The sequence below is a fragment of the Sander lucioperca genome, chromosome 19, assembly GCF_008315115.2.
Source record: "Sander lucioperca isolate FBNREF2018 chromosome 19, SLUC_FBN_1.2, whole genome shotgun sequence".
Lineage (NCBI taxonomy): Eukaryota > Metazoa > Chordata > Actinopteri > Perciformes > Percidae > Sander > Sander lucioperca.
The window spans coordinates 19,131,773-19,158,478 of record NC_050191.1 but is presented as its reverse complement, the minus strand read 5'-3'; the positions used below and the strand labels follow the sequence as shown (position 1 = coordinate 19,158,478).

General features: G+C 41.7%; 1 protein-coding gene across 2 annotated transcripts in view; it reads left to right on the top strand.

Annotated features, from left to right (window-relative positions):
• The window catches only part of nbas (NBAS subunit of NRZ tethering complex), a 157,978-nt gene that overhangs the window by 103,739 nt on the left and 27,533 nt on the right, over nt 1-26,706 (top strand). For both annotated transcript variants that reach the window (XM_031321691.2, XM_031321689.2), the window contains 5 exons: nt 2,494-2,834; nt 4,383-4,607; nt 9,072-9,262; nt 13,521-13,610; nt 14,611-14,794. In XM_031321691.2, coding sequence (XP_031177551.1) covers nt 2,494-2,834; nt 4,383-4,607; nt 9,072-9,262; nt 13,521-13,610; nt 14,611-14,794 — 1,031 coding nt within the window. The remainder of the gene's footprint in view (nt 1-2,493; nt 2,835-4,382; nt 4,608-9,071; nt 9,263-13,520; nt 13,611-14,610; nt 14,795-26,706) is intronic.

Genomic DNA, 26,706 nt, shown 5'->3' with positions numbered 1-26,706 from the left:
GGCTATAATGACTAAGTGGGCACAGGCAAATACTAGAACAGTGTGGTAAGTTCAGAAAATTACATCACGTTACTGTAATGCAGCCTGTAAAACCAGGAAAAGATAACAGTTTGGCCATATTATGATATCCAAAATCTAAAATGATACCTAGTCTCATATCACGATATTGATATAATATTGATATATTGCCCAGCTCTACTCTTACTAGAGCTCCATGGACACAGCTTCATCATGAGGAGAAATCCCAAGGTCGACAGGGCTGCAATGCCTAGCTGCAGTTGCTAAGCTGTGATTGGACAACACTGTTCAGGGGAGGGGTTTAACAAACTGTCAACTGCACACCTGCAGCCAAAATAAAACTACTAAACACACATTAGCACTCACACATACTGTATATACATACATACGTACGTCACCCAAGGGATTAATAACTGATGTATGTGATGTGTTGACACATACTGACTTTGTGACAGTGACTTAAAAAGTAACACTGTTCAAACTGTATCACGCACGCGCACACACACACACACACACACACACACACACACACACACACACACACACACACATTCACACATATGTTAACAAACACTAGTAAAACTTAACTCACACATTTACATTCTTGTAGCAAAATTGCTAACACTGTTGGCTGGCTGTTGAGGTGTCTCTAGAGCCACCAACTTTCTACTAACTCCAAATCTAAGACAGAAACACACACACACTTACTAATTTGCAATCCTAAACAGACAAGCAAGCAAGCTCACACACACACACACACACACACACACACTTATAAGGCATTCAGACAATGTAGAGATAGGTGGTGTTTGTCCAATATTCATCACAATTTCAGACCAGAAACCAGGTGACTGTATGAGTGGGCTCTCCTGAGGATGGAGGTGAGATGCTGCATCAGTTGTGGAAGAGACAGAGGCAGAGAGAGGAGTGGGTGGGGCAGGGGAGAGACCGAGAGAGAGTACATGTGTAAGTGCATGTAACTCTTATCTGCGGTCTAAGTGTCCGTCTGGGCCTGTCTGAAAGTATTGTGTTTGCGCGCTCAGAGTTTTATATATGTGTGTGTGTGTGTGTGTGTGTGTGTGTGTGTGTGTGTGAGGGATTCCGAGCAGCGTTGACAGAGCCCTCCCCACAGGCAGACCAGTGTTAAATATTTAAGGCCCAGACAGGCTGTGGTGTTGCCACAGTAATGTGTCTGTCTGACGGTGCTGGAGACCTAGAGCACGCCACTTGCTCTCTCTCTCTCTCTCTCTCTCTCACACACACAGACACACACACACAGAGTACTGCAGTGGAAGGAGATATGACGCGCACACACGTATCAATAGACAAACTGTACACCGTTGCATGCAGATGGCACCACTTTCACACACAGGCTATCTTTGTTGTTCACATGAACCTTTTACTCTCTTCTCTGCGTGTCTCTTTGCACATTTCTGTCATGTAATGGAATATTGAACAACCTCTGCATATCAAATCACTGTAATTACCCTGCAAGTGCTGGATGTTTTGCACACATCGTATGTGAATGCAGTAGTAAAGTGCCACTTTCTGAAAAATGTTGGATATGCTGCATTAGTTTGAATGCTCTTTCTTCCTACACAATGCAGCTACTTTGTTTTGCCTCGGCAAGTAAATAGATATGTGCTAAATAATACTGTATGCACAATGCCTTTTCTGTTTTCAACCTCTCTGTATTTTAAAGAGTAGCGATATATTCCATAATGTAAATTTATTAATAAAATTTGGCCTCATGTAAAGGTCGTATTTTTTATTCATCATATTACATGTTGAATATTTCAACCATTGAACATGTGAGCCATAGTAAAGTCATGTGTACAAGGACGATGATTGCGATGATTATTTTTGCTCATCTACGTACGTGCAGTGCACAAAATGTAACCCCTTGAACCAATGGACGCAGTTTGCATCTAAAATCTGATGAAGTCCTAGCCTTTCTAATGAGATGGGTTACTGCTTGTGGTTTTAAAAGTGTGTAATTCTACTTTTCATCCACACATTGCTTGTGCAATCATCTATGAAAGAGGTATATAAAGAAAGGAATTAATTTGCTAACAATTAACAATGGCACTTAAGAAATACCTAACTGACTAATTTCTAATGGTACAGAATCAACAAAAGCACCTATTTGCCAAACAATGAGGCAAAAAAAAAAAAAAATGAGGAAAATTTGGCACACAGAAAAGCCTAGGAGTTAATGCGCCTTTATTATTAGTGGCAAATCAGCTGGAAACCCTTAATGTCAAGAAATCAAGTTAGCGTTGAAGACTTGAACATAATCCCTCTTGACATGATTGATGACTCACATACAGATGTACGTGCAGTGCACTATGAGCACTATGAGGGTCGGGTGAAGTGGAAAACACATCGTCGGGATGTATTATGCATATCTCAGCAGCATACATTCATTGCCTAACAAAGTAATGTTTCTAAATAGTAAAACTATGTCTCCGGCAGGTTTGAACTACCGGAAGCTGACTGATGAATCGCTGGATCCGCTGGTGACGCTACAACCAGTTCTGACCAGTCAGAATGTACTGTCTATCTCCAAGCTTGCTAATCGGCTGCCCGTGCTTGGTGGTGGAGGGAAAACAATCTCCCCCAGTGCAGTCTACGCAGTGTGGCTGCAAAAGCTGTTTTGGAAAGGAGACCCCCAACTGTTGAAGAGACCCCCACAGAGCGACCCAGACTACCTCCATGCGTACGACACCTGCAGCAAATACCTAGACAGGCTGGTCCTTGCTGACACTGTCCACTTCCTGGATAGCATCACCTTCTCTCCTGATGCAGCCGAACATGTAAGCCTAAAGTTGGTCATAACATTTTTTTTTCACCCCCTGAAATCCAGCCATCTCTTTCATATGAATTACTTTATGCCATACAGACAGAAAAGAGAAAATATAGTAACACACAGTATAGTGTGAAGGAGGCTCAGACAGGAGCTGGTGGGAGTTTGGCACACTGACAATTGCAAATTGCAGCACAGAAGGTAGTTGGTTGCAGGCAGCCACCCAGACAAGATTCATATTGTCTAAAAGGAAGGATTGTGGGGATTTCCAATCACTTCAAACACATCATCAAACTGTACTCGTCGTCCTCTGACCGGTCGTCTCTCATTCCCTTTGGCTCAATTTTTGGACCGACAAAAGCCCTTTTCTGATTTTAAATACATTATTCTGTTCACATCCACACCGTCACCTCGAAGCACATACCAGTCATGATTTATAAAAGAAATTATAAAATTGCACAAGAAATGTCAGCCACTTAATTACAGCACTCTGAAAAATTGTCTTCCAAGGGATTTAAAGTGCCTCAACCCACCTTGTCAGTAGTAGCCGACTGTTTTTTTTTTTCCACACACTGGCACACTGCCACCCTTCCTCTCAAGATCTTCCTTTTTCTTCCACTTTTGTCTTATGCACCCTCTCTTTTCCGACAACTTCGAGAGAGCTAATTGATCCCTCTCTACTTCAGAGCCAATTAAACTCCGATTCCCAGCAGGCACTGTTTTCCCACTGTGCTTTTTAACATTCAGGTTATTTCTCAGAAACCCGCTGCTCCCTCTTCCCTCCTCCTCCTCCTCCTCATTCCTATTTTAACCCTCAAAGGAAAACAGAGTGTTGGCATTTACCCCGAAGTATTGATCTTAGATAGATAGTGGAAGCGTCCTCCTTTGCTCAGCCTCTCAAACCTTTCCCTAGGCTTTGACTGATGTTGGCTGTGAATCTAATTCTGTCCCCACTCACAAATAAAACAATAGACTATGTACATGCTCACACACAAATGATTATACACACACGTAACCTTCAACGAAATTGTGCAGTTTTGTCAGGAAACTTTATTTGAGTGATCATCCTGTCCTGGCAGAGAAAGGTGCTGTCAATCTTAGTCAATAAACCGAGCAAATGCAGAAGTATGAGAAGCATGTGTCTGAGGTATGTGGAAATGTGTAGTGATTTTTAAGTGTCTTCCTGGTGTGATGTGTGTGTGTGGGGCCTGTCAGCACCTGTGTGCTTCCATGCAAGAGAGTAAAACCTTCTACAACCAAAGGGCCTCTCTTCTGCCCATGAATGGTTAACCTGCTCTCACTGAATATAATCAATTACACCAGGCTGGCAGATATGATCTCTCTCACTCACACACATACTAACACACATGCTACCCAAGTTCCTGGGGGCATTTTGGTGCATATATTTTGGGTTATACCTGCCTCTCTTCAACACGTTAAGTTTAAAACGAATAAACATGTGCACCTCTCTTTCCCTCTCTTTGCACACTTTGCTGTGCTTATCCCGTTCCTCCTCCTCCTCATTCTGTTCCTTCCATCCATCCTATTTCATCTCCAGCTGAGCATCCAGACGAGGTCGGAGGTGATAAAGCGAGCCACCAAAGCCCTGCGCCAGCTGGGCGAGAAGAGCAGGAAGAGAGCAGGCGATGGCAGCGGGGAGAAGGAAGGGACAGACCCAGCAGGGATGACTTTTGATGAGGCTCTAACACACCTGCAGCAATCCCAGGCCCACCTGGACACTCTGAGCCATGCCGTCATTCTGTCACTCAAAGACAGCCAGCAGGTAGACCCCATCTTCCAGACACTTTAGCCATTAAAAATGTATTGTGGTAAATGTTAAAAGAACAAACAAAGTAGTGTGGACATAGACACCCAAATCGCTCGCTATGTCGAATACACTATGTATACATAGAAACACTGTTAAATGTGTGCTAGCTTACCTTAAAATAGTTCCAAAAATATACCTAGCTTCATTAGCTGGATGAACCTAATGATGTACTGAACTTAATCTTGGAAATGTATTAATCCACCAACCATATGAAAATTGTTTGAAAATGAAAATTGAAAATTATTTTTTTGTTACAGAAAGGGCAGAATTCTTACTTTCGATAAAGCTAACCACCTACTCTAGGTGACAAATTTAATGTCCATCTACAACGGACACATAGGACCCTATCTTGCACCCGGGGCAATGCGGCGCAAAGCCCGGCGCAAAGCCCGGCGCAAAGCCCGGCGCAAAGCCCGGCGCAAAGCCACACAAGTATCTTTGCTATTTTAAGACCGTCCAGCGCCCACGTCGTTTAAATAGCAAATGCACCTGCGCCCATGGGCGTGCTGGTCTTACAGGGGGGTGTGTTCAGGTGAATTCTTGAAGTGATCGCGCAATTGACCAACACAAACCTGGTCTTAACTCAATAGCGCAGCATTTCATTGTTATTTTAACAGCGTATTAATAAAATGCGCCTAGACTCGTGAACTTGCGAACTAGGCGCACACACAGGGACGTGCAGCAGCACACAAACATGCAAAAGATTAAAAATGTGAAATAGTATTATGATATGATTTGCTCGCGCGCTTTCAGTTCTCGCTCGAGCAGATCAGTTTCTTCTCTCCTTACTGCTCAGCAAATCTGCCATCATAATAGCAATGCGCCAAGGTACAAACGGGCCTGGCATTTAAAGGGAATGGGAGATTGGCACTCTGATTGGTTTATTGCATGTTACACCCAAAACACACTTATGATTAATTAAGCCACGAAGTACAACCCTTTTGAACCACGCGCACAGACCCTTTTTTCCGCCATCAAACTAGCAAAAGTGGATTTGGACATGCCCTAAACACACCTGCGCCATGCGTTTCACGCCGTGCGCTTAGATCGTTAAAATAGGGCCCATAGTCATTTGATCACTCACAACCTTTTCCCTTGCGGTCATGAGGTCACCTTTAGTTAGACATAGAGATGTGCCTGCATGTACTTTGTCTCGGCTTACGTGCGTGCCTGCGTGTGTGCGTGTGTGTGTGGTATCTTCCTGGGTTGGTTCTGCTTGACTAAGCTCTTCCGAGCCTCACTGGACCAGTCAAGGGTACATTAATGTAAATCTATGGGCAGCTGTTTGAAATGAGCCATGCCATGTGGCTGTATGTACAGTACGTACACCATGCTGTATCTCATTAAGCAAAGTCACACTGACTTACCCCACTGTCACCTGTGTGTGTGTGTGTGTGTGTGTGTGTGTGTGTGTGTGGCTGTGTGTGACCAGAGAGAGGCAACCTTATGATTTGGCGAGCTCAGTGTTGCTATGACGACCATGAGACACCCATGAAAAACTGTTCATTTCTGACCACCACACCGTTTGTAATATTTAGCCCCTGTTTTATCTGGGTTTAAAAACACATACCCTACAAATTAGTGAAGAAGATACAAGCATTACAAGGCACAGTCCAACCTCTACAATAAAACTTACTAACTTTCCTTCTACTGGTGCAGGGAGCGATTATATCCTTGGAGATAGATGAAAAGGATATAAGAACCAGGAAAGGGCAGGTAGATAGAAAGAGATAGATAGAAGGAGCCCTGTAGGCTCTGTTTGGCTATACTGTGGTCATTTATCAAGTGTACGTGACCAGCTGCTGGGAATAATAGTGGATCGTAGAAGAATCCACCACAGGCGCCTTGACCTGCTGTGAGGACAGCAAATTACACACTGCAGCTATATTGTATAGAAGTTAGTACAGTTCTGTATTAGAACCATGTCCCTTTGATGTTATTAACAATAGAAAAAAAACTGTAGATTATAAAAGCCATGCCTATGATGATAAGCCTTCATAGTGCTGTAACATACACAATTACCAACATTGTTTTTTAAATGGGCATTTTTCGACTTTGTTTTCCGATAGCAACAGTAGAGAGATGACAGGAAATGAGGAGAGGGATGACATGAAACAAATTGGAGATATTGAGGTTCATGGTTATCACCGTTCACCCAGACACCAACAGGGCGCTCCAAAACCACCAATATCATTTGCTGTTGGGGGAATTGTTTATTACATTTTCTCACGGTACAAGGATGTTCCAGATAGCCATGCATTCATCTATTGTCCCATCCATTGATCTTCAAGTCTCTTGTAATGCCCACAACACCTAGAAAAGGAAGCAGCCAAGTGGCATCTTCCCAAACCACCTCATAAAGTTGATTCTAATCGAGCTACTCTTACCCCGATTTTCCACTGGGCACGTCTGTGCTGCGTTCCGGCTGTGTTACGGTTTGATTCCGCCATGCGCCATACCACATCGGGAGCGTCTTGTCTGCCCGACTCACAGATATCATTGTCTCTACTTTGTGCTTTACAGCGCAATCACGTGTTTATTAAGTTAGTATCTACTAGGAGTGGGGGAAAAAATCGATACGGCATAGTATTGCGATAGTTTCCGTGGCAATAAAATTTAAGTCAGATGAACAAACCGAGAAATGTATCTTTTCAGATAAAACAGATGTTGACAAAAGTTTCCTTTTGGGGACATAATTTGAATTTGGGAAAAAAGTGAAGTTGGAAAAAAAAGTAGTTAATTGTAGGACATTGCGGAATATTGCAATATGTTTCAAATCAATAATATCGTATCGTGACATCAGTATTGTGATGATATCGTATCGTCAGGACTCTGGTGATTTCCACCCCTAGCATCTACCTTCCACTCCAGGCACTCCTACAGTTAAACTCCATGCCTTCTCTTCTCTGGCGTTGTCTTTATAAAAAAGATCTGTGACGTCTATTATGTTTTTCGGCCTCCAAGATGAATCTCTCGTCGTCTGTGGTGTGGTAAAGGAGACATAAACGATATCGGGGCGCAGCGCAGCGCAGACACGCCCAGGGGAAAATAGGGTTAGAGAAACCAGCCACCCTGCGGAGAAGCCTCCTATCTGCCACTTATAATCTCTCTCCCCCTAAACTTCATAAGAAATGATTGGAACAAAGTATTGAGAGCTTAGTTTTATAGCGCAGCTCTGTCTTCACACCACACCCACTGCCCCTAACTGAAGTCACTCATAAATAACACCCAACGATACCCGTGCTTCTCATTTTGCAGCAGGTACTTCCCCACGTCTGTACTGAAAGATCTACATTTTTCCAAGAGACGACCGTGGTCTCAAACTTGACTTCCAGACTGCATGACACTCAGCTGAAGAGCACATCAGAGATCACAGTGAACATTAGCTAAAAAAGCAGATACTCTTCAGTCTTCAGCTTGGTCTTGATATTCTACTTATGAATACCATGTATCATGAATATAGGATGTCCCTATATCATGAATATATCATATATGAATGTCACCTTTGGGTGAGTCCAATGCCAAGAGTGTCAATGTCTTGCTCAGAGTGTAAAGGGAATCAACGGAAGCTCTCCGCCAGTACCGCACAATGAATATATTAAGTGCAAAGGTTTTTTTTTAAGGTAAGTACTTTCAGATTGTTTTCTAAAAGCTGGCAGACCATAAAACTCCTAGCTCTGCATTACCAGCAGTGCTGTGCATCTAGCTTCTTTGAAAGCCGTCACACCCCCAGGTTTTTACTACTGACTACAGTAGCTGCAGAATTATTATTTTTGCACAGTGATACTTATCATACTATCTATCTATCTATCTATCAATTAACCAGCCTTAGAAGTCCTGTATCTCAAACTAAGAGGGACGGCTAGTGTCATCAAGCTTGTTCTTGGGTTGCATCAGTGACGAGACAAACTTCAGACTACAGCTCTTTGCACCTACTATTCAGATTTTGAACTGATCTTTTCTGACGTCATGTATCTTGGTGAAATGTTTACTCAAAGATGAGAGAGCTCTGCCTATGGAGAAATAAAATCAATTGTGAGCAAAAAAAACAGAATTGATAAGATATGATGATTGATGATACTTTATGCTGAAAAGATTGTAAGATAAGGAAATATATATTTAAAGACACATTGACCAACACAAACACAAATACACACAACCAAATGCCATGTCCGACTCTCCAGGATGAAATCCTCAGCCCTTTTTTATTGGAAGAGAGAAAAACAAGCAAAGGTGAGCAGGGCAGAAGAGAGAGTGAGCAGGTTCAGGTCATTGCTGCCCTCTTGGTTAATACCTGTAGGGAACCGACCGCTCAACAACAAACTTCACTCACTAAAGTTTGTACTTCCTAAACCACACTGCACTTCAATTCTTGCCTCCTTATGCTTTTCCTTTTTGCCTTTTTTTTTTGTATTCCAGCGTTACAGGCAACTTTATGATTTGTCCCGATCCGAGAGGTCAAAAGTCCATGAGCTGGCAGTCACCATGGCAACTGATGGACAGCCTCTGGACTGCATTAAAGAGCTTCTGCGTGTGGCTGTTGGACCCCTAGACCTCTCTGTTAAAACGGTGCTTCGTGACGCAATGGAGCGAGTAGTGGCCGCACTCAGGTATTGTCTCTCTCCCTTTCTCCATACAATACACATGTGTACCAAAAACTTTTTATTGAGAAAATACACAGTGACAACACGATAAGCTTGGCTGTACACTTGAAGCAATTATTCAGCATTTTTGAAAATACACTTTTTCGCCTTCTTGCAGAGAGTTAGATGAGAAAATCAATAACATTCTGATGTCTGCTCTAACTATAGAGCTGGAGCCAATACATGGGTATCAGTCACGTGATAGCTATGTATAGGTGAATAGCTTAGCTTAGCATAAAGAGTGGAAGCAGGGTAAAACTGCTGGCCCAGCTTTCTTTAAAGTTCAATAATAAACCTACCAGCGCCTCTAAAGTGCAATACATTAACAGTTGTTTTAAACAAGATTATCCATACAGAAAACTGCTATGGCTTGGCACAGTGACTTCCTGGAATATTTACTGGTTGCCTGGCAACCTCACGGTGATGACAGGACTTCTAGGCACTCAAAAACACTTTTCACATTTCACAAAATGAGACATTTTAAATAGCAACAACAACATTCTACACTAATTTAAAAGTACAAACTTTACTTTTCAGACTGCAAAAACATTAACATAATTACATTTCTGAGTCTCATTGTCGGGCCGTGTATTTTACACCTGGGGCTTCAGTACTATCCTATAGCAATTAAACCACCTTTGAATAACCTCACCATGACACTAGGACATTATTATGTGGAATAAAGTGATTTAACACAAAGCTCAACACCTAGAGTTTCAATACACTATTGCAGAGACATGAATACACGGTGACTGAATGCTGCATCACATATAGTCAAAAGTAATGTAATTACCAAAAAGACAAAAACAAACCCAAAACAACTGGTCACATTTACTCATATGATGAGCACAAAGTAATCAAAACACAAATAACTCAATCAGCAATCAACAGGCTTCCCCCCAAATTGCAGCCAAGCTGCTGGGACTCAACAACACACACATGCCACCACGCACACACAGGCACAGCGCACAGCGCCCACTGACACTGCTCAAACCTTTAACACCAGCAGCAACTATCTAAAGCAAGCAGTAATAGCTAGTAACTAATTAAAATGCAGAAAAATCCATTACACTTAGCAAAAGCTGCTCATCATTTGAAGAAAAAACTTTCTTTCATTAACTTTACATCTAAAACTCGAAACGAACTTGAACTAAGGTTACTGCTACGGTTATGTGATAATAGCTAGTTTTGCTTCTCGGCCACCGTATATTAACTGGTCTGAAAAATGCCGACGTAGGTGGCTGGGCAAGCTAGAAGGCTCTGGCCTGTCAAAGAATACGCCCAACAGGGCAAACCCGAAATTTGATTAGCTAAAGAATATGACAATCAACAACATTGTCCTTATTTGCTTAAACAGCAGAGGGATTCATTCAGATTTTTCACCCGGAGACAGCACAGAGGGGAAATCTGATAAAAGCTCTAATTTATGAGATGCACTTGAAGCCACACAACCGAGGGAGAGAGTAGCAACGAAATTACGGTAACGGACTTGTGGGAAGCGACTTTTCTAAAATATATATATAATAAAAATATAATTTTCTGGTTCTGACAATCTCTTGGCCAGCAAAGAAGGCCTTGCTGGCCCTGACGGCCCACCTTTGCAGAGTCTAGAAGTCAAATGTCCTATTAAAATAAACTACATGACTAAATTCCCTTTATACATTTTCCTATGTAGTGAAGCTGACTTAATGCTGCCAAACGACTGCAGTTGCATTTTATAATAGTTACCAAATTCCTCACGACTATCATCTAGCTAAAATCACATCACATATCACATATTCTCACATATTCTGCTTCAGGAGTATTTTTATTTTTTTATTGGTGTTTATACTGGGTTACAAATCATAAATAGTGTTGCACACTCGTAGGCCCCCTGTAAGCCAGAAAATGGTTAATAATAGTACAGTGGTGAGAAAATGACAACGCTGTAGGCTTGTGTGCACAATCAAAGATACCACCCCCTGTCACAAGCCTAACGAAGGTAGGACGAAAATCTAATTGTCATTTTAGTACACTTTTTCCTCTTTTACATTCACTGTTGCGCCTTGTCAAACAACATTATAATCTACATGCACCCCTTTCATACCTGTCTGGTAAGATTACATACTGTACATATGAATGTAAAAATATATGAATTTTTAAAACAAGTCAGATTAAGAGAATTATCTTCATTCACCTCAAAAGCGGGCTTTATGATGTTTATTCTAAGACATTGAAGGCCACCTGAACACACCACCTACTACCTGATCTCTGTTGTTTGTCTATATCTGAAAACATTGTGTTGTATATTGGTCCACTTTGGGCATGTTGGTGGGAAAAACACTGTCAGAACAAATGCCTGAAGTGTTGGATTGAATCTACAGTAGCTGCCTGTGGGAGTTGGACTCACAGCATTTTATTGGCGTCTTCCTGCTCACTACATTAAAAAGGAAGGGAGAGATGATTCAGGCCGACATGTCTGCAGAGCTGCTAGAGTTTACAGCCACGGAAAATACTTGGATATTGTCAGACTTAACATCCAAAACTACAAAATGCATGCAAAGTTACATAGGCTTAAATTAAAGGCTTATTTTCAGAGTAGTGTTTTTGTCCTTAATGCCCCATGAAACTTGTTTGCTAACACAGACAGACCAATGAGCAAGGTTATACTGACAGGGCCAGATATCATCGGGCCATCTGATGGGCTTGATAAATGAGTGCCAATCACTTTGATTATATTCCTGCCTCATTTCCCGCTTCTTTATGGCTGCTCAATGGCGCATAGGGCAGATAGATGGCACCTGCATTTACAGACAGACACACACACACACACACACACACACACACACACCAGAAAATACTCTCGCACGTGCATAGACTCTCATACATTCAAAGTTAATTAGACATGTGGGCACCATCCCTGGTGAACACATACACACACACTCGCACACTTTCTTGCACGCACATGCTTTCCCCCTTTCTCTGATTCATTATCTTCTTATAATTAATGCAGCCTGATATAGCTGTTCCCCTCCAGATCTCACTCTGCTCTCTCACACACACATACTCACACACACACACACACACACACACACACACGCACACACACACACACACACACACACACACGCACACACACACACACACACACACACACACACACACACACACACACACACACACACACACAGCCTTATGCATTCACTAGAGGTATTATTTCCTTTGAACATGTAACTGTGTTTGAATACTCACATTTGAATATCCCTTTATGCATTCAAGTGTTTGTGTGTGTGTGTGTGTGTGTGTGTGTGTGTGTGTGTGTGTGTGTGTGTGTGTGTGTGTGTGTGTGTGTGTGTGTGTTTTTGTCCATTGTTGCAGGGCTTTCTCTAAGCATTGTGTTTGGCAGGGATGAATGAGCCGGTCTTGTTTTTGGCTCTCCCGAAGCCTTCAGTCTGGCGCAGTAGGCATACCTGAGCCTTACACTAATGGCCATCTTTTGTATCTGTCATAACTACTCTGTGTTTGTGTGTCTTTAAAGAAAAAATGTTAAGTGGTAAAATGCAATAAAAAAAATGCTGCGTCGTCTTTCCACCTTTTGCCAGATCATTTGTATGTTGCGTGCACGTACTATGTGTGTTGTGTGTGTTATGCATGGGCCTTGGCGCGTTTGTGTGTATGTGTACGCACGTGAGCCCAGCAGCAAACGGAGTGGAGTCGGGGGAAATCAGACTCCCCCCGCCCCCCCCTTTCTGTCTTTGTGAAAAATAACCCTCCTCTTGCGACATACACACTGCAGCAGAACCCAGAGCCACACCACGAAATACACTAATGACACTGCAGAAAGATCACACATTACCTTTTTGACTCACCTACTATTATGTGCCATTAAATAACATTTACACCTTATTTAAAAAAAAAAAAAAAAATTAAATGATTATGTATTCGGGGGGATTTCACTAACATTCTCACAGCTTGTAACGATGGAGACGGGTTTAAATGTTTTTTCTGTTGCTTCATGTCTCTGGTACTTAATAATAACAGGAAATCATATCATGCTGGTTGTTTTTACAAAGCTGAGTTTGCCTCTAACATCTAATTGCTGTCAGACATGCTTTTAACTATCACTGTCCCTGAGAAGAAAGCCTTGGATTTTTTTCTCCGTCTGTATTGTATTGTGGTCATTTGAAAGTGTTATCTTAATTAACATATTATGTTAGATAAGCTGGTGATGTGATTTGTTTTTCAGTGGAGACCCAGACGCCCTGACAGTGTACCCACAACCCCTCAGGGTCCTGGAGGCCATGGTGACCGCTGTGCACAATAATGTCCAGAGTGGGTAGGTTATCTAGATCACACACACACACACACACACACACACAACTTTTGTCATACTTAATTCTAACACCCTTCAAAGATATTTCTCTTCCTATGTTGCTCTTTACTCTCTCTCAGCTCTTTTCAAGGCCTGAAATTAACACCTGCTGAGTGTCAAATGCCAGTAAAATGTCTGCTTGTTAGTTGAATCCACAAGAGGCACCTGCCAACCTGCATGTTAGCTTTTTTTAAGATGACAACATTTGAACAGCACCTTCTATTCTACACGCTGGTCAGATTTTTGTGACCATCATTTGCTGCCTTTCAGTGTAGTCATGCACAAAGCGATTTCCTCTAAGCTTCTTTTTCTTTGCTGAATGAACTGAATTGCCTCTGAATGAGGGCTGCAACTAAGAATTATTTTCATTAATAATTCATCTTTGGATTATTTTCTCGATTAAGCTTTTAGTCTATAAAATGTCAGACAATTGTGGAAAATGCCCTCACAGTTTTCCAAAAACCTAAGGAGACTTCTTCAAATGTTTGAATTGCAAAAAAAATATTCAATTTAATAATCCAAAAGACAAAGAAAAGCAGCCAATGCTGATATTTGAGAAGCGGGAACGAGTGAATATTTGGTTTAAAAATGACTTAATCTACTATCAAAAAAAGTTGCAGATTAGTTTTCTGTCAATCGACTAATTAATTAATTTGGATCTGATTTGGTTAGTTTGCTCGGTAGAACAATAACAAGTGTGAATACAAAAAATATTTGTGTAAATTAGATGTCTATGTAATTCGAGTTTTGTGTTTGTGAACATTTCTCCTGGTAAGTTTATGGAATTTTGTTAGCCTTGAACTTGAATTAGACTCCTGACCACCCGATAACTTCAACTATTTTTCTTCTTTTATTTTTTTTCCTTTTTAGAAGAAACTTTCAACTTTACCTCTCTATCTCTGTCTCTTAATCTCTGCCTCACTCAGCCTGTCTGACTGCTGTTTTTCTCACCGTCCTCTCTCAGTGACAACGTGGTGACTTCAGACGACCTCCTGGCTTGGTTGCGTCCATTCTGCGGTGACGCGGCGCTCCCCGTGCGGCCTCGAATCGACGTGCTGCAGATCCTGGAGAGTAACTTCAGCCTCCGAGACAGCGATGTCCGTCTTCTGCTGCTCTACAATTCTCAGGCTGTTCTGAAAGACAGAGAGGTAACATGCACAGCTGCACTCACACACGCACACAGCCATGACTCATCAGCCTCTCACTAACAGACAATTTGAGAGATGTTGAGTATACATTACTTGAGAAACAATTTGAGTATCAAGTACTCTAAAAACATAACACTGGTACTTGACTGTTGGGGTATTTTTCTTTTCTTTTCTCCGAAACAACATCAAATGCTGGGCAATACATTTTGAAAAGATACTAGAAATTGATGGGTGGAAGGAAGAGAGAACAGGGTAGAAATGGTGTAGTGAATATTTAAAGAGGATGGATAAATTCCCCCCCCCCCCCCCCCCTTCAGAAGCTCCACCCCCCAGATTCACGGATAGATAACTACTGGCCGGCCAGCAGCCGCTGTTCACATTACCTTTTAATATGTGGCCTATATCAGATTCCAGTGTGACCTGTTTGCGGTTTCGAACTGACCCGCATGCGCAAAAGAACAATAACAATGACATCAGACGCAGCATGCTGATGCACTAGTAAAGTTAGGGAGGTTATGGAGGAAGTAAGCATTTTCTCTTTTATTTCAAAATGTTTGTGTAATGGCAGCCGTAACATTAATGAGCAGGTGCTGAGGAGGAGAAGAATGAAGAGAAAGAGACAAATTGGCTATTTTGGCCTTTTGCGGGGTTATGGCTGCAAATTCACAACAGAGGTCTGTGTGGATGCAGAGACGAAGCGTGGAGTGGTGGGACTGCGTGACACAGTTTATTCTAAACTTTCGGATGTCGCTTCTTTAAATTTAGCTTTAAGGCTCTTCAGCTTCCTTTGACACTGCAGCCACGTTCTCCTGTGTCCCCATTCTTCCATTTCGTTTGCTATTTTTTCAAAAACGGAGCAGTTACGGTATGATCCTTCTAGTTTTGATTGAATTGAAGTATCTCCCCATATACTAATTAGGTCTACCACCTCACTCTCCCTCCATTGACTTGCTCCATCACTGTTATCCATTTTGTAGGCCTAGTCAAGTTTTTAATTTTACTGTCTGTGTCTAGGGCTAACTCCCACCAGCGCATAATTGTGACAAATGTGGATGGAGATTGACGTAAAAGTCGCATCAAATCCGCCTTGGTTGTTCATACTGCGGCCGCAAAATCATACCTGGGTCTGATTCAGGACCACATATGGAAGTGGTCTAAATCTGATTTGAAAAAATCAGATCTGGGCTAGATTTGAGTGTTCACACTACTTCTGAAGAAGTCTGACCTGGTCACTTGATCCCAAAAAAAAACAGATTTGGGCCACTTTTGCCTGGAGTCTGAATGTAGCCTGTGTGATCTTGGAAAATGTGATTCAGTGGCAGTTGAGCATCTTAATTTGAGGATGCATATGTGTGTTTTGTATTCCACAAGAAATCAGAAACTATGTAAATATGTTTCTCTCTTAGCTTTATATAATGCAATTCTACTTTACTTTACTTTAGGAGCTTATTTACAAGTGCCCTGATCTGGGATCTTTAAGTCTCACTAATGGAGATAAATGTATTTGTCTATGTAAATTTAAAATTAACACATGCCATCACATAAATGCTTGTTAGCATTCCTAAATCCTCTGTATGTTTGCAGTAGTGTTTAATATACAATATGTGCAGTATCTGCATTCAAGCATGCTGGGTGTTTGCACATGCATATGTTTGCACGTGTGGCTATGCCTGCGCACTCCCCCCTCCCTGGTTATGGTACCTACCATTGAGTGGCTAGTCATTAAGTTTCCTGACTGACTAATTAATGGCCCGAGCTGGTCAATTAATGTGTAAATGTATGCGCACAGCCATGGGCCATTGTCAGCGCAGGTAGACAGGTGTGTGTGGGCCTGGGCTCTTTAACTAATTGGGTGCTCTCCCGACATTTGGCAGGCTCTGATGAAACACACACACACGCGCACACACACACACACACACACACACATACACACACACACATGTGCACTCTTAAGGGAGTGTACATTCAAGGGATCAGTTAATTAATCTTGTTAAAGATGAATCAACTTCATCTGAAATGAGTCTCTTGCTCTCTACAGCGAGACTCGTTTCAGATGAAGTGCCACTTTCTCTTGTTTCTCCCTAAGGCAACTAAAAGGCCTTATAATGTGTGAGCAGGGTTTTTTTTGTCGCCAAATGTCTCAGTTAATTTTGTCTATCTCGTCTAAATTTTTGTTAGTTGGAGAGATTTTTCATGTCCACATGTGTGCTGAAACACATGCACCCACTCTTTTTATTTATTGTATTTCGCCTCCTAATTGGAGCGACACTTAATTGTCTCCACTGGCTGTTTCCCGGCTGAAAGCAGTTGGCACAGTAATCGTGTTGGCTAGGATGGTAGCCCCCGTAAGCAGCGCTGGCACTCATGTTGGTGCCCCGAGGCCATGCCCAAGACGTGATGGTGCCCCAGTCTATCCTCATCATGTCTGTTTAGAAGCAGAAAGATAGAGGGAGTGGAGGAAGAGGAGGAGAGAGTAGTGGTGAAGTCAGACACTGACAGATGCGACAGGGCGGAGAGCGGGAAGGAAAGGAATTGGTATTGTTCCTCTTCTGTCCCCCGAGCCCCTCAACTAATCAGCACAATTCCCTTCTAACTGTGTCCCACTTGCTACCCAGGACACACACACACACACACACACACACACACACACACACACACACACACACACACACACACACACACACACACACACACACACACACACACACAGTATCTGTCTTTCACTGCATACTCAGCCTTCCCGTGCAGTACACGCATATGTACGCACAGTCATACACACGCAAACAGACTGCCTGCTGTGATTTCCATGACAACCATGCTCTCAAGCCACAGTGTGTGAGTGAAACTGATATCAGTAGTATGTTTAAGTTTCTCTCATCTTTCCTTTTGCTGCCGCTGTCTGTTTGCTGTTCTGACAAAGGCGTCTGATTAGCACCGTCGTCTGTGCTCAAAGGCAGCAGCAAAATAGCTATGCAAACACACACACACACACACACACACACACACACACACACACACACACACACATGCAATACACTCATAGGTGTAGTTTCCATACATGAAGATGCATGTACATATAGAAACACACACACACACACACACACACACACACACACACACACACACACACACACACGCATGCACAGACATACTGTATATACCCACTCACTGTCTGTATGTCTCAATTAAGGAGATGTAAGTGAAGAAAATGTTACTTTGATCTTAGAAATTAATCTCTCCCCATCCTCACTCTCTCTCTCTATCACACACTCTCTATCTCTCTCAGTGCGTCTCTGATGTGCAAAGTGTAGAACTCCATCTCTCTTTGTATTCCATTTCGGCTCTCTTTCCTCAATATCATCAAAACTAAAATGCCATTAATGAATCAAAAGAGGAAAGAAAAATTGTGTATTTCACAGAGCCCCCAGGGACCTCAGCAGTCATTAATTTTATGTTTATTATTTATTTCTGTGTCAAATTAAGAGAAAGTAAACATAATGTTTTAAAAGTTAATTTTTTTATTCTAAGAATGAGCATGAAATGAAAATGTGTTAATTAATTACAAAGTAGATTAGAGGGGATACAACAGGTTATCTTTTTAAAGTTTTGAATAGATCGAGTAATCATGTAATTATTCAGGATCAAAACTGCTGTCATTTCTCTTTTTTAATATGCTGCAAATGAGCCTGGTTAATTGTCATTGATAAATTACAGACATTATGCTAGACTTGCATTATATTTGGGTTTTTTTCTTCTTTCTTGAAAACAGGCAAATATTGAAATGTGGATGATACTTAAAGTACAACAAGGGGACTAAAAATCAGGTAATTAGTAGTGGGTTCTGAAAATGCAGACAATGAATACTAACTAAGGTTTTGGGGGAAGGATACTGGATAGTAGGATACTGTCACGGATACAAATGACGACGTTGGATAAAGTGACTTTGGTGCCTGAATTCATCTGCCTTGCCGTAGTGACCTGACCATGACTGCTGACCTTCTGGCAGAGGGGACAAACAGAAATAAAATTCAGACATTCTTTTACAATAGAACAGCATTAGTTTTGTTGACAAAAGCTGATATGACTTGACATGAGTACTTACTACTGATATGGACTTATTATTTATATTGTTGGATTAGCTCAGGCTGCGACTCCTTTTGGTTGGAGCCCTTCCAGGCAGTTGGCAGCTTGTCAGAACAAAATGAACAGCAGCAAATAGGGTCAACTAACAAAACACTTCAATCCAAAAATAAACATATTTTTTTCTATCCGCCATAATCAACTAATTATAATAAGGAAATATTAAAAAAATATTATTGATTTTTTTATATTCCTCTCAGACATCACTTTTGTGTCTCTGCTCAGATGTACTTAAAGAAATAGTTTGGCATTTTGGGAAATATTTGATACTTAAAAACATAAGTTATATAAGACATTGATACCACGCTCATGTCTGTACGCTAAATATGTATGTATATGTACTGTGTGTAAATAATACACTAAATATGTATGTCCCCGTTTGTTGCTGTTCACTTTTGTCTGATAAGCTGCCAGCAGGCTCTCAGAACTCTGACAATGGGCTAGCTGCCTGAACAAATGCCTGTGCATCCGTATCACCAGGGACTAATTTACACCACCTTATGTAAACCTGCAATAACAGATTTGTTGGCCACCGGGGAGGAGCTAAAATAAGCTGTGGACACAACACTGACATCTTATCACAGTTAAAGCTGATATGGCACACTTGTCAGCAAACAGCCTATATTTTCACAAAGCAACATTAGCATTCATATGGAGTCATGTCTCGGGCTACATGACAAATGCAAGTCCAATATTCATAGTATACATAGTTATTTTATCCATTGTTATTATAAAAAAATAAATATGATAAAAATATGATTTAAATGCTTTCAGTACCTTCTTACACCCTTACACCTTGGACAGGTCGCTAGTCAATCACAAGGCATGATTTTACTAGTTTTACTAAAGTACTTTCCAAAAGCTCACACATATAACTTATTGAATTGAATTTGAATCCATGGTACAGTAACTGTGATTATCACAGTTGATTTAGCTCAAAGGTTATTGGGTCTGCAGCTCTCTTTTTGTTTGCCAGTCTCCTGATAACCCGCTTGCCTGTGTTTCTTGCTTGTGTATTCCTACAGATCTGATTCACTTACTGTGTAATCCTCCATTCTTGCCTCATTGCCTTATGCGCACACCTCTTTGACAGTACGTCAAAAAATCCTCAGACCCTCACAGTCTGTTAGGATGTGAAAAGTCTATTCTTTTCACATTGGCTGTCCAAACCTCCTCCCTTCTGCTTGCCTGCATCTGCTGCATGTTTTTGTCTATGCATCATCATCCATACAGAGGGGCATTATTGTATAATTGATTTATTTATTTTTTTTGATATTTTCATCGTCAGAGGCAAGTAATTAAGAACAGGGTCTTATTTACAATGGTGGCCTGACAAGTGACAAAAAAAAAGGGAAGGAGGGCTAGAAAATAAAATACATTAGACATGCATACAGTTTAAAATGACGTAAAAAATAATTTAAAATACATTACAGACAGCAGTCAACACATATAACAAGAGAAGAACCAGACAGGTGAATATGCGTGCATTCCAGCATGCCAGCCTGTGATAGGACCAGCTGAATGCTAATATGATGGATGCTGTTTAGCCCAGTGGTGTCCAGACTGGGTCAGGCCGGGCCGTGTCAGTGGAAAGGCCACTGCATGATTCACAGCCGCTGCGTCACACACACCCAGCAATGATGAATCGGAGGGAAACAGAGAAAAAGATTCAGACAGAGGAGGGAAATAATGATGGATCAGAGACCTAGAGAGAGAGGGAGAGAGCGAGAGATTCAGAGATGATATTGAAACGGAAAAAGAGAACAACAGGCCACTTACCATTCCGATGCATCATCCTATCTCCCTCTCTCAGCAGCCCAACATACTACTCAGCCACAGACACACACAGAGACCCCTAAAAAGGGAGGTATTAATGAGCCCAATTGAAATGCTGAGATGTAGGTGGTGGGGAGATGATATGGGAGGAAAGGGAGGGAGGGTGTAAGAGGTGAAGCCAGGGATAGATGTTGTGCCTTCATTTTGAATGATTAGTCATAACAGGAGGGCGTCCAAATGTCACCACTGTCAAGATTGGAGGGTCCGTGTGTATAGTGTGTGTTTGGCTTTTATGTTTATGATAACAATATACCTAGACTCATTTATTTATGGCTTTTCACAGTCAAAGAGGTGACAACTATTACTTATACTTCATGTGTGCATACATGCCTGTTAATGTAATGCCTGCTCTGCTGCATCCTTGAATGTTTAGTGTGAAGATAGTAATTATTATGCTGAGTCTCATGGCAGTGCTAGCATTAATGCCCAGATCAGTGTTATGAAACACACACACACACACACACACACACCTGTGTGAGTGTGTGCATGTGTGTGCATGGGAAGTCATCATCTAAGATCATCAAAAGTGATAGCTGATTCATGCTACTAGCCCCTTTCTCCCGCCTGTCAATGTCATGGATCATTTGCTGTGACACCGTGTTTTGGTGCTGTTTGGCCTTGCAGTGCGCCGTCTATCTAATATGGATGAACTGAGCAGAGCAGAGCAGGCTGTGTAGTTGCACTCTGTCAGCCTCCAGTCTGCAGCTGCACAGCCTCCGAATCCCACACGTTAACCCTGACCTAGCTCTTACTTTCCTTTCCCGAGGCATGTTATTCATTCATTTTCGTTTCACCTTTTATATTGTCCTGTGCTTTTTGTCTCCTGTGATTCCCTGAAACTGTTGTTGACAGTTTGATTTGATCTCGTCTGAGATGTTAAGTTTGACAAACGCATCCCATTTATTCTCTGAGTTATGGATTTTTTTCTTCCCAAATGTGGTCTGCTTTGGATAGATTTGGTTTAATGCAAAGTTACGTGGGTAAATGTTCTTTGTAATAAATGTGAGAGCCACATACTATGACCCATGTGCAATGCAAAAACATATGACTGTTATTCAGATCATTCTGTATACCTCCAGTACTTCCGTACAGTATTACTTATTATTTACTCTTCTTTCTCAACCTTCTTCGCTGTGCTTGCGAACCATATGCATGGCCATATAATCCTCCAAAGACAATCAGCTCTTTCCCATATCTCCCTCTTGGTCTCTTTGTCAATCTCCTAGTTTCTCACTCACACTTTGTATGCACCAGTTGAGCAGAAAATGACAGAATTCCACCATTTCTGGACACAATGTTAATAGGGGTGGAGCATATATGCACACACGCACACAGAGAGACAGAACATGTGCCTTGGTATACAGTCCACATACACACATGGTGGTCGTTTTTTACATGAGGTATTATAAGCCTAAAGAACTGTAAATATTTGAAGTGTGTGATTTTACAAGAGTTTATGTGCTTATGCATGTCCACACCTGTGTGCCTGTCCCCTCCTGTCACTGTAACGAATCCCACTCCACCTGCTGTATATATTTAAATAATAAGGCCGTAGTTTCAAAGTATGCAAAACCATAGCGAGAAGATAAGCCTCAGCCCTGACACACATCCAATAATCACTATGAAAGACGACAAAAGATCTGCACAGATGGATGGCATGCCATTTTGTCGTTACTACAATTTTTGTTTCATATGACAGCAATACAAACAGAAACATAAGTGGGAGTGTTGTTGGTTGACAGAACGATGTGTTTTCGCTGATTGTTGTCATTGTGCCCCTGTGGTGCACAAACACACACTCACATATCACATATTGACAAATAGGCGGATGGGCTGTCAGTGTCCAAAGGTTGAAAAGTGAAATAGAACTTCTGGAATCGTCCCACCAGGGATTGTGTGGGGAAAAAAAATGATGGAGCTTATGGCCAAGGTGAAGGCCTGGTGGAGAAGAGAAGCTGCACAGGGAAGCTGAGAGAGATTTGTTTGATGAAAGTGAATGAGCCTGGACTGCAGGGAGAGGGTTATACAAGAAGGGAGAGAGAGCAGAGTCTCTTTCCAAGTAGATAAATAATAAATGTGATGGAGTTGAGGAAGCTATCTTATGGCCACACTCTAATGCAACAGGTCAGGGGGTCATTGCCGTGATAGCCAAGCCCCAGCTATAATTCCACTTGTTTGGCAGCTTTTATCATCCCCCTCGGCTCCTTTGCGGAAACTTTATTTATGCTCCGTTTTTTAACTCGGAGCCAGGAGAGGAGAGCACAGCACTTTGTCATCTCAGTGGGATGGTTGATGATTCAGAAAACACCAGACAGGAGGCAGTGCTATGAAGTAAACAAGAAAAGAGGGGATGTGGAGGGGGAGACAGACGAGAGGAGAAATAAAGAGAAAAGGGCCTGAGGACAGTTGAAATGATGGGAGTGGGCAGTGCAGAGCCACATGAGAAGGAGGGAGAAAGACGTTACAATCTGAGATGAAGTGGGGGCACTCATGCACCATTATCTTTGTTGGCAAGCTCTCTGCTGCTCTGTAGCACCTGGCAAAGGCTTTGTTTTACCTGCTGTGATTCAGCCTGAGCATATGTGTGAGTGCGTGCATGCATGCCTAAACATCCTCCCACATCTAAGAGAGGAAACAGTGTATGTAATTAAAGTTTTACATTTAAGGCATTCAACTGAGCTTAAGTAATTGCATGCGTTTGTGTGTTTAGCAATGTGTTTTTGTGTGTTATAGCACACATTTTACATTATATGTATCTTCCCTTCTCCTTGGCCTTTGTCCCACCTTGAACATTTATCAGTCCCTATTGCATGCATGATTAAGGAGGTTGGACTCTTGGCAAAAATGGGTTTAATATTAAAATATACTGTAAAGGCTGCTTATGCGTGAGCGCTTAATATTGATGTCTGGCACTGTGGCGTCATGTCAAGCAGGTATGTGTCAAGATGTTTTCAAGCTACAAGCTCATTCTTTCCTCCTGACCTTGATCTGCTGTCTTTCTAACCACTCCCCTTCTGTGTATGTCTATTTTCTAAAGCTCACCCTGTCTCTCATCTTCCTCTTCTTCCTCTCCTGAGGGGTGTACCATTATGTATACTCAGGTGTCGTGTTATACAACGTGCATCTGTACTCCCAGACTACAGGGAGAGCAAGCAAGAAAAAGCATAACAAATAGAGGGAGAGGTTAGAGAACCTTTTATTTGTTTGTCATTGCACTCATCTTGTCATGTCATACTTTGAATGCACAAGGGTGTGTGCACGCATGCATTTGTTTGTTCTCTACAGGCGTGCGTGTTTTTATCTTTGCTCTTATGTTTCCTCTGCATGTTTTATGTGTTTCACTTTCAAGCCGTAATAAACTCCCTAACCCCCCACAGGCCCCGAGGCTTTGCCCTTTTGGTGTTTGCTTCTCTTTGCTCTCATTTTGTTGGAAACCTGCACTCTCTTATGATCCCCGCTCACTTTCCCAGCATCGCTCATTCTCTCCCTCGCTCTCCCCACCTCTCTCTCTCCTTGTGAAGTGTGCGACCTCTGCAACTTTATTCTGCCCGTCGCTGGGGACATTAGCCAGAGCGGGTCAATGAATATTGATGAGCTCATTCAGAGCGCACTCAGTAAAGGCCAGACACAGAGATCTGTGGATCCCACGGCTCCACTGGCACTCCCAGTCCGATACACTGACAGGCCCACATCTCGTGTTTTCCCCTCTCCCTTCCCTATCTCTCCCTCTCAGGTCAAGGACTGAGATAATTGCCAAGTCACAGAGAAGATTATCAGGCAGATTTGTTGACGGGGGCAAAAGTTCCCCTGTGTTTTATTTTATAACAGCTCATACAAATTCAGGAAGAAAGAATGGATCTTTGACTTGACTCAGAAAGGCTAACAATCTCATCAGCTACATTACCTGGCCAAATATCCACCTTTGAACAAGTCTCTGGTCGTTGGGGCAAGAAATAATTTAGAATCCAGGATTTAAAAAAAACATTTCTCAGTCCCAGTCACAAAATTTTAACATCAAGTAATTTACAGCACGTCATGACAGTCTTTACAGTAAAACCTCCAGAAAACAGTTACCTGAAGAAAGAATGATGGCCATTTTAATTTAGCAATCTGACCCCATTAAAAGATGAAGTTGACCCCGGAGCTTTTTCCATGCCATGATATTTAATGAAACTTGCTATCCTCCATTTATCCTGCTCATTTTATAGAAAGGTGGGATTGATGGCACCATCATGATTGGCAGTGGTAATAGGATGTGACGAGTGAGAGTGAGAGAGCTGTCATGACAGACAGTGACGGTAGCACCGATCATTAACCTGTCTACCATAGTGTTACGCACAGAGGTGATTTGTTCACCACATACTTTACCAAGTCAGTCACCGGGTCAGCTATGAAGACATGACGTGTGTCGTGTGGTCTGCATGTGTGGGGCGTGATATGATTACTGGTGTTTGTTTAGAGCTGTACTGACCGTATGTGTGTGCGTGTGTGGTGTCTGTTGACTTCTGCCTGCAAAGTGGTAATACAAGTGTCCCTTTCCATTACTTCGATGTTTCATATCAATTCCATTCCATTACTGGGTTGTTTTGAAGCAATCAATACTGCATTGAACACTCCCATAGGCTTCCAAGTTTCATCTCCAGTAAATGTACTTGCAGTTAAATTGAATAGGTTTTCCTTATATAACACGTTAATACAGTTGTATAATGTGAGGTCAAAGGTCGGGGTTTTAAGCCGTGGCTAGTGGCGTGGCTTAAAGACGGTTGGTCGGTTGGTCAGTCTACCATTTTGATCCAGACTGAAAAATCTCAACAACCATTGGGATAAATTGCCTTTACTTTGTTACAGATATCCATGGTTCCCAGAGGAGGGATTGTAAGGTCTAACCATGCGGTTGACACTTTTGTTTTTTATTGAAATGTTGTCGACAACTATAGGATGGATTGGACATTTGACATTCGTGGTTCCCAGACAATGTACCCTAATGACTTTGGTGATCTCCTGACTATTCTTCTAAAGTGCCACTATGAGCCTAATAATTGTGGTTTTGACTGAAATGTCTCGACAACTATTATGTTGGCATTAAATTTGGGACGGATATCCATGGTACCCAGAGAATGAAGCCTATTGACTTTGGTGATCCATTGATTAAAAAATGCGTCTAATACTTTGGATTAAATACCTACAAAACCAATGACATTCCCATCAGCCTCAGCTGTTTAGAGCCAATTATTGATTAATTATTGACCAGCAATGATGCATCAGCAGTACTGTCAATGCCAAAGTGGCTTGAAAGTTTAATTAATTGTATTGTTTTGGATATGTATGAAATGTGTATGTTCATACATATTTCAGCCTATAGCCATTCTAGATCTGGCCTATATATTAATCAGTGTGATCCATTGGCAAATCCAGCCAATGTTTTGTTAAGGCAGACAGAGAGGCTGAGCTGTGACGGTGTAATCCTTTTCTAAAATTAAGTTGAGTTACTAATGAGAGTTACTGATGTTAAAAGTTCAAGTGATGATTAATAAACTTTGAACAGACTTCGACTTAGTGCTTGACCAGCAGCACTGATTATCTGTTGTTGTGCTGTGAGTTATTCCTGAGACATCCCCTACTGACTGTAAGTGATTGAGCTGTTTATTTTTTAACATTTCCCTAGAAATAATCAAATGTATTGTCTTGATTAATTATAGCAAAGCGTAAATACGATGTATAAGCCTACTCAAACAATCACTGTAATCTTCTGAGCTATAATAGACTCTGACTGGTTCTCATCTCGACTGTAATTCATTAAGTCACTAGATGACTGTAAACATTAACAATCGCCTCACACATTGAATATATAGCTTTTGCTGGTTGAAGTAGTCCCTGTCTGTTTCACTGAGGGATTAATGTCTTCTAATGTTAGCAGATGTTGTCAATAATTTAGT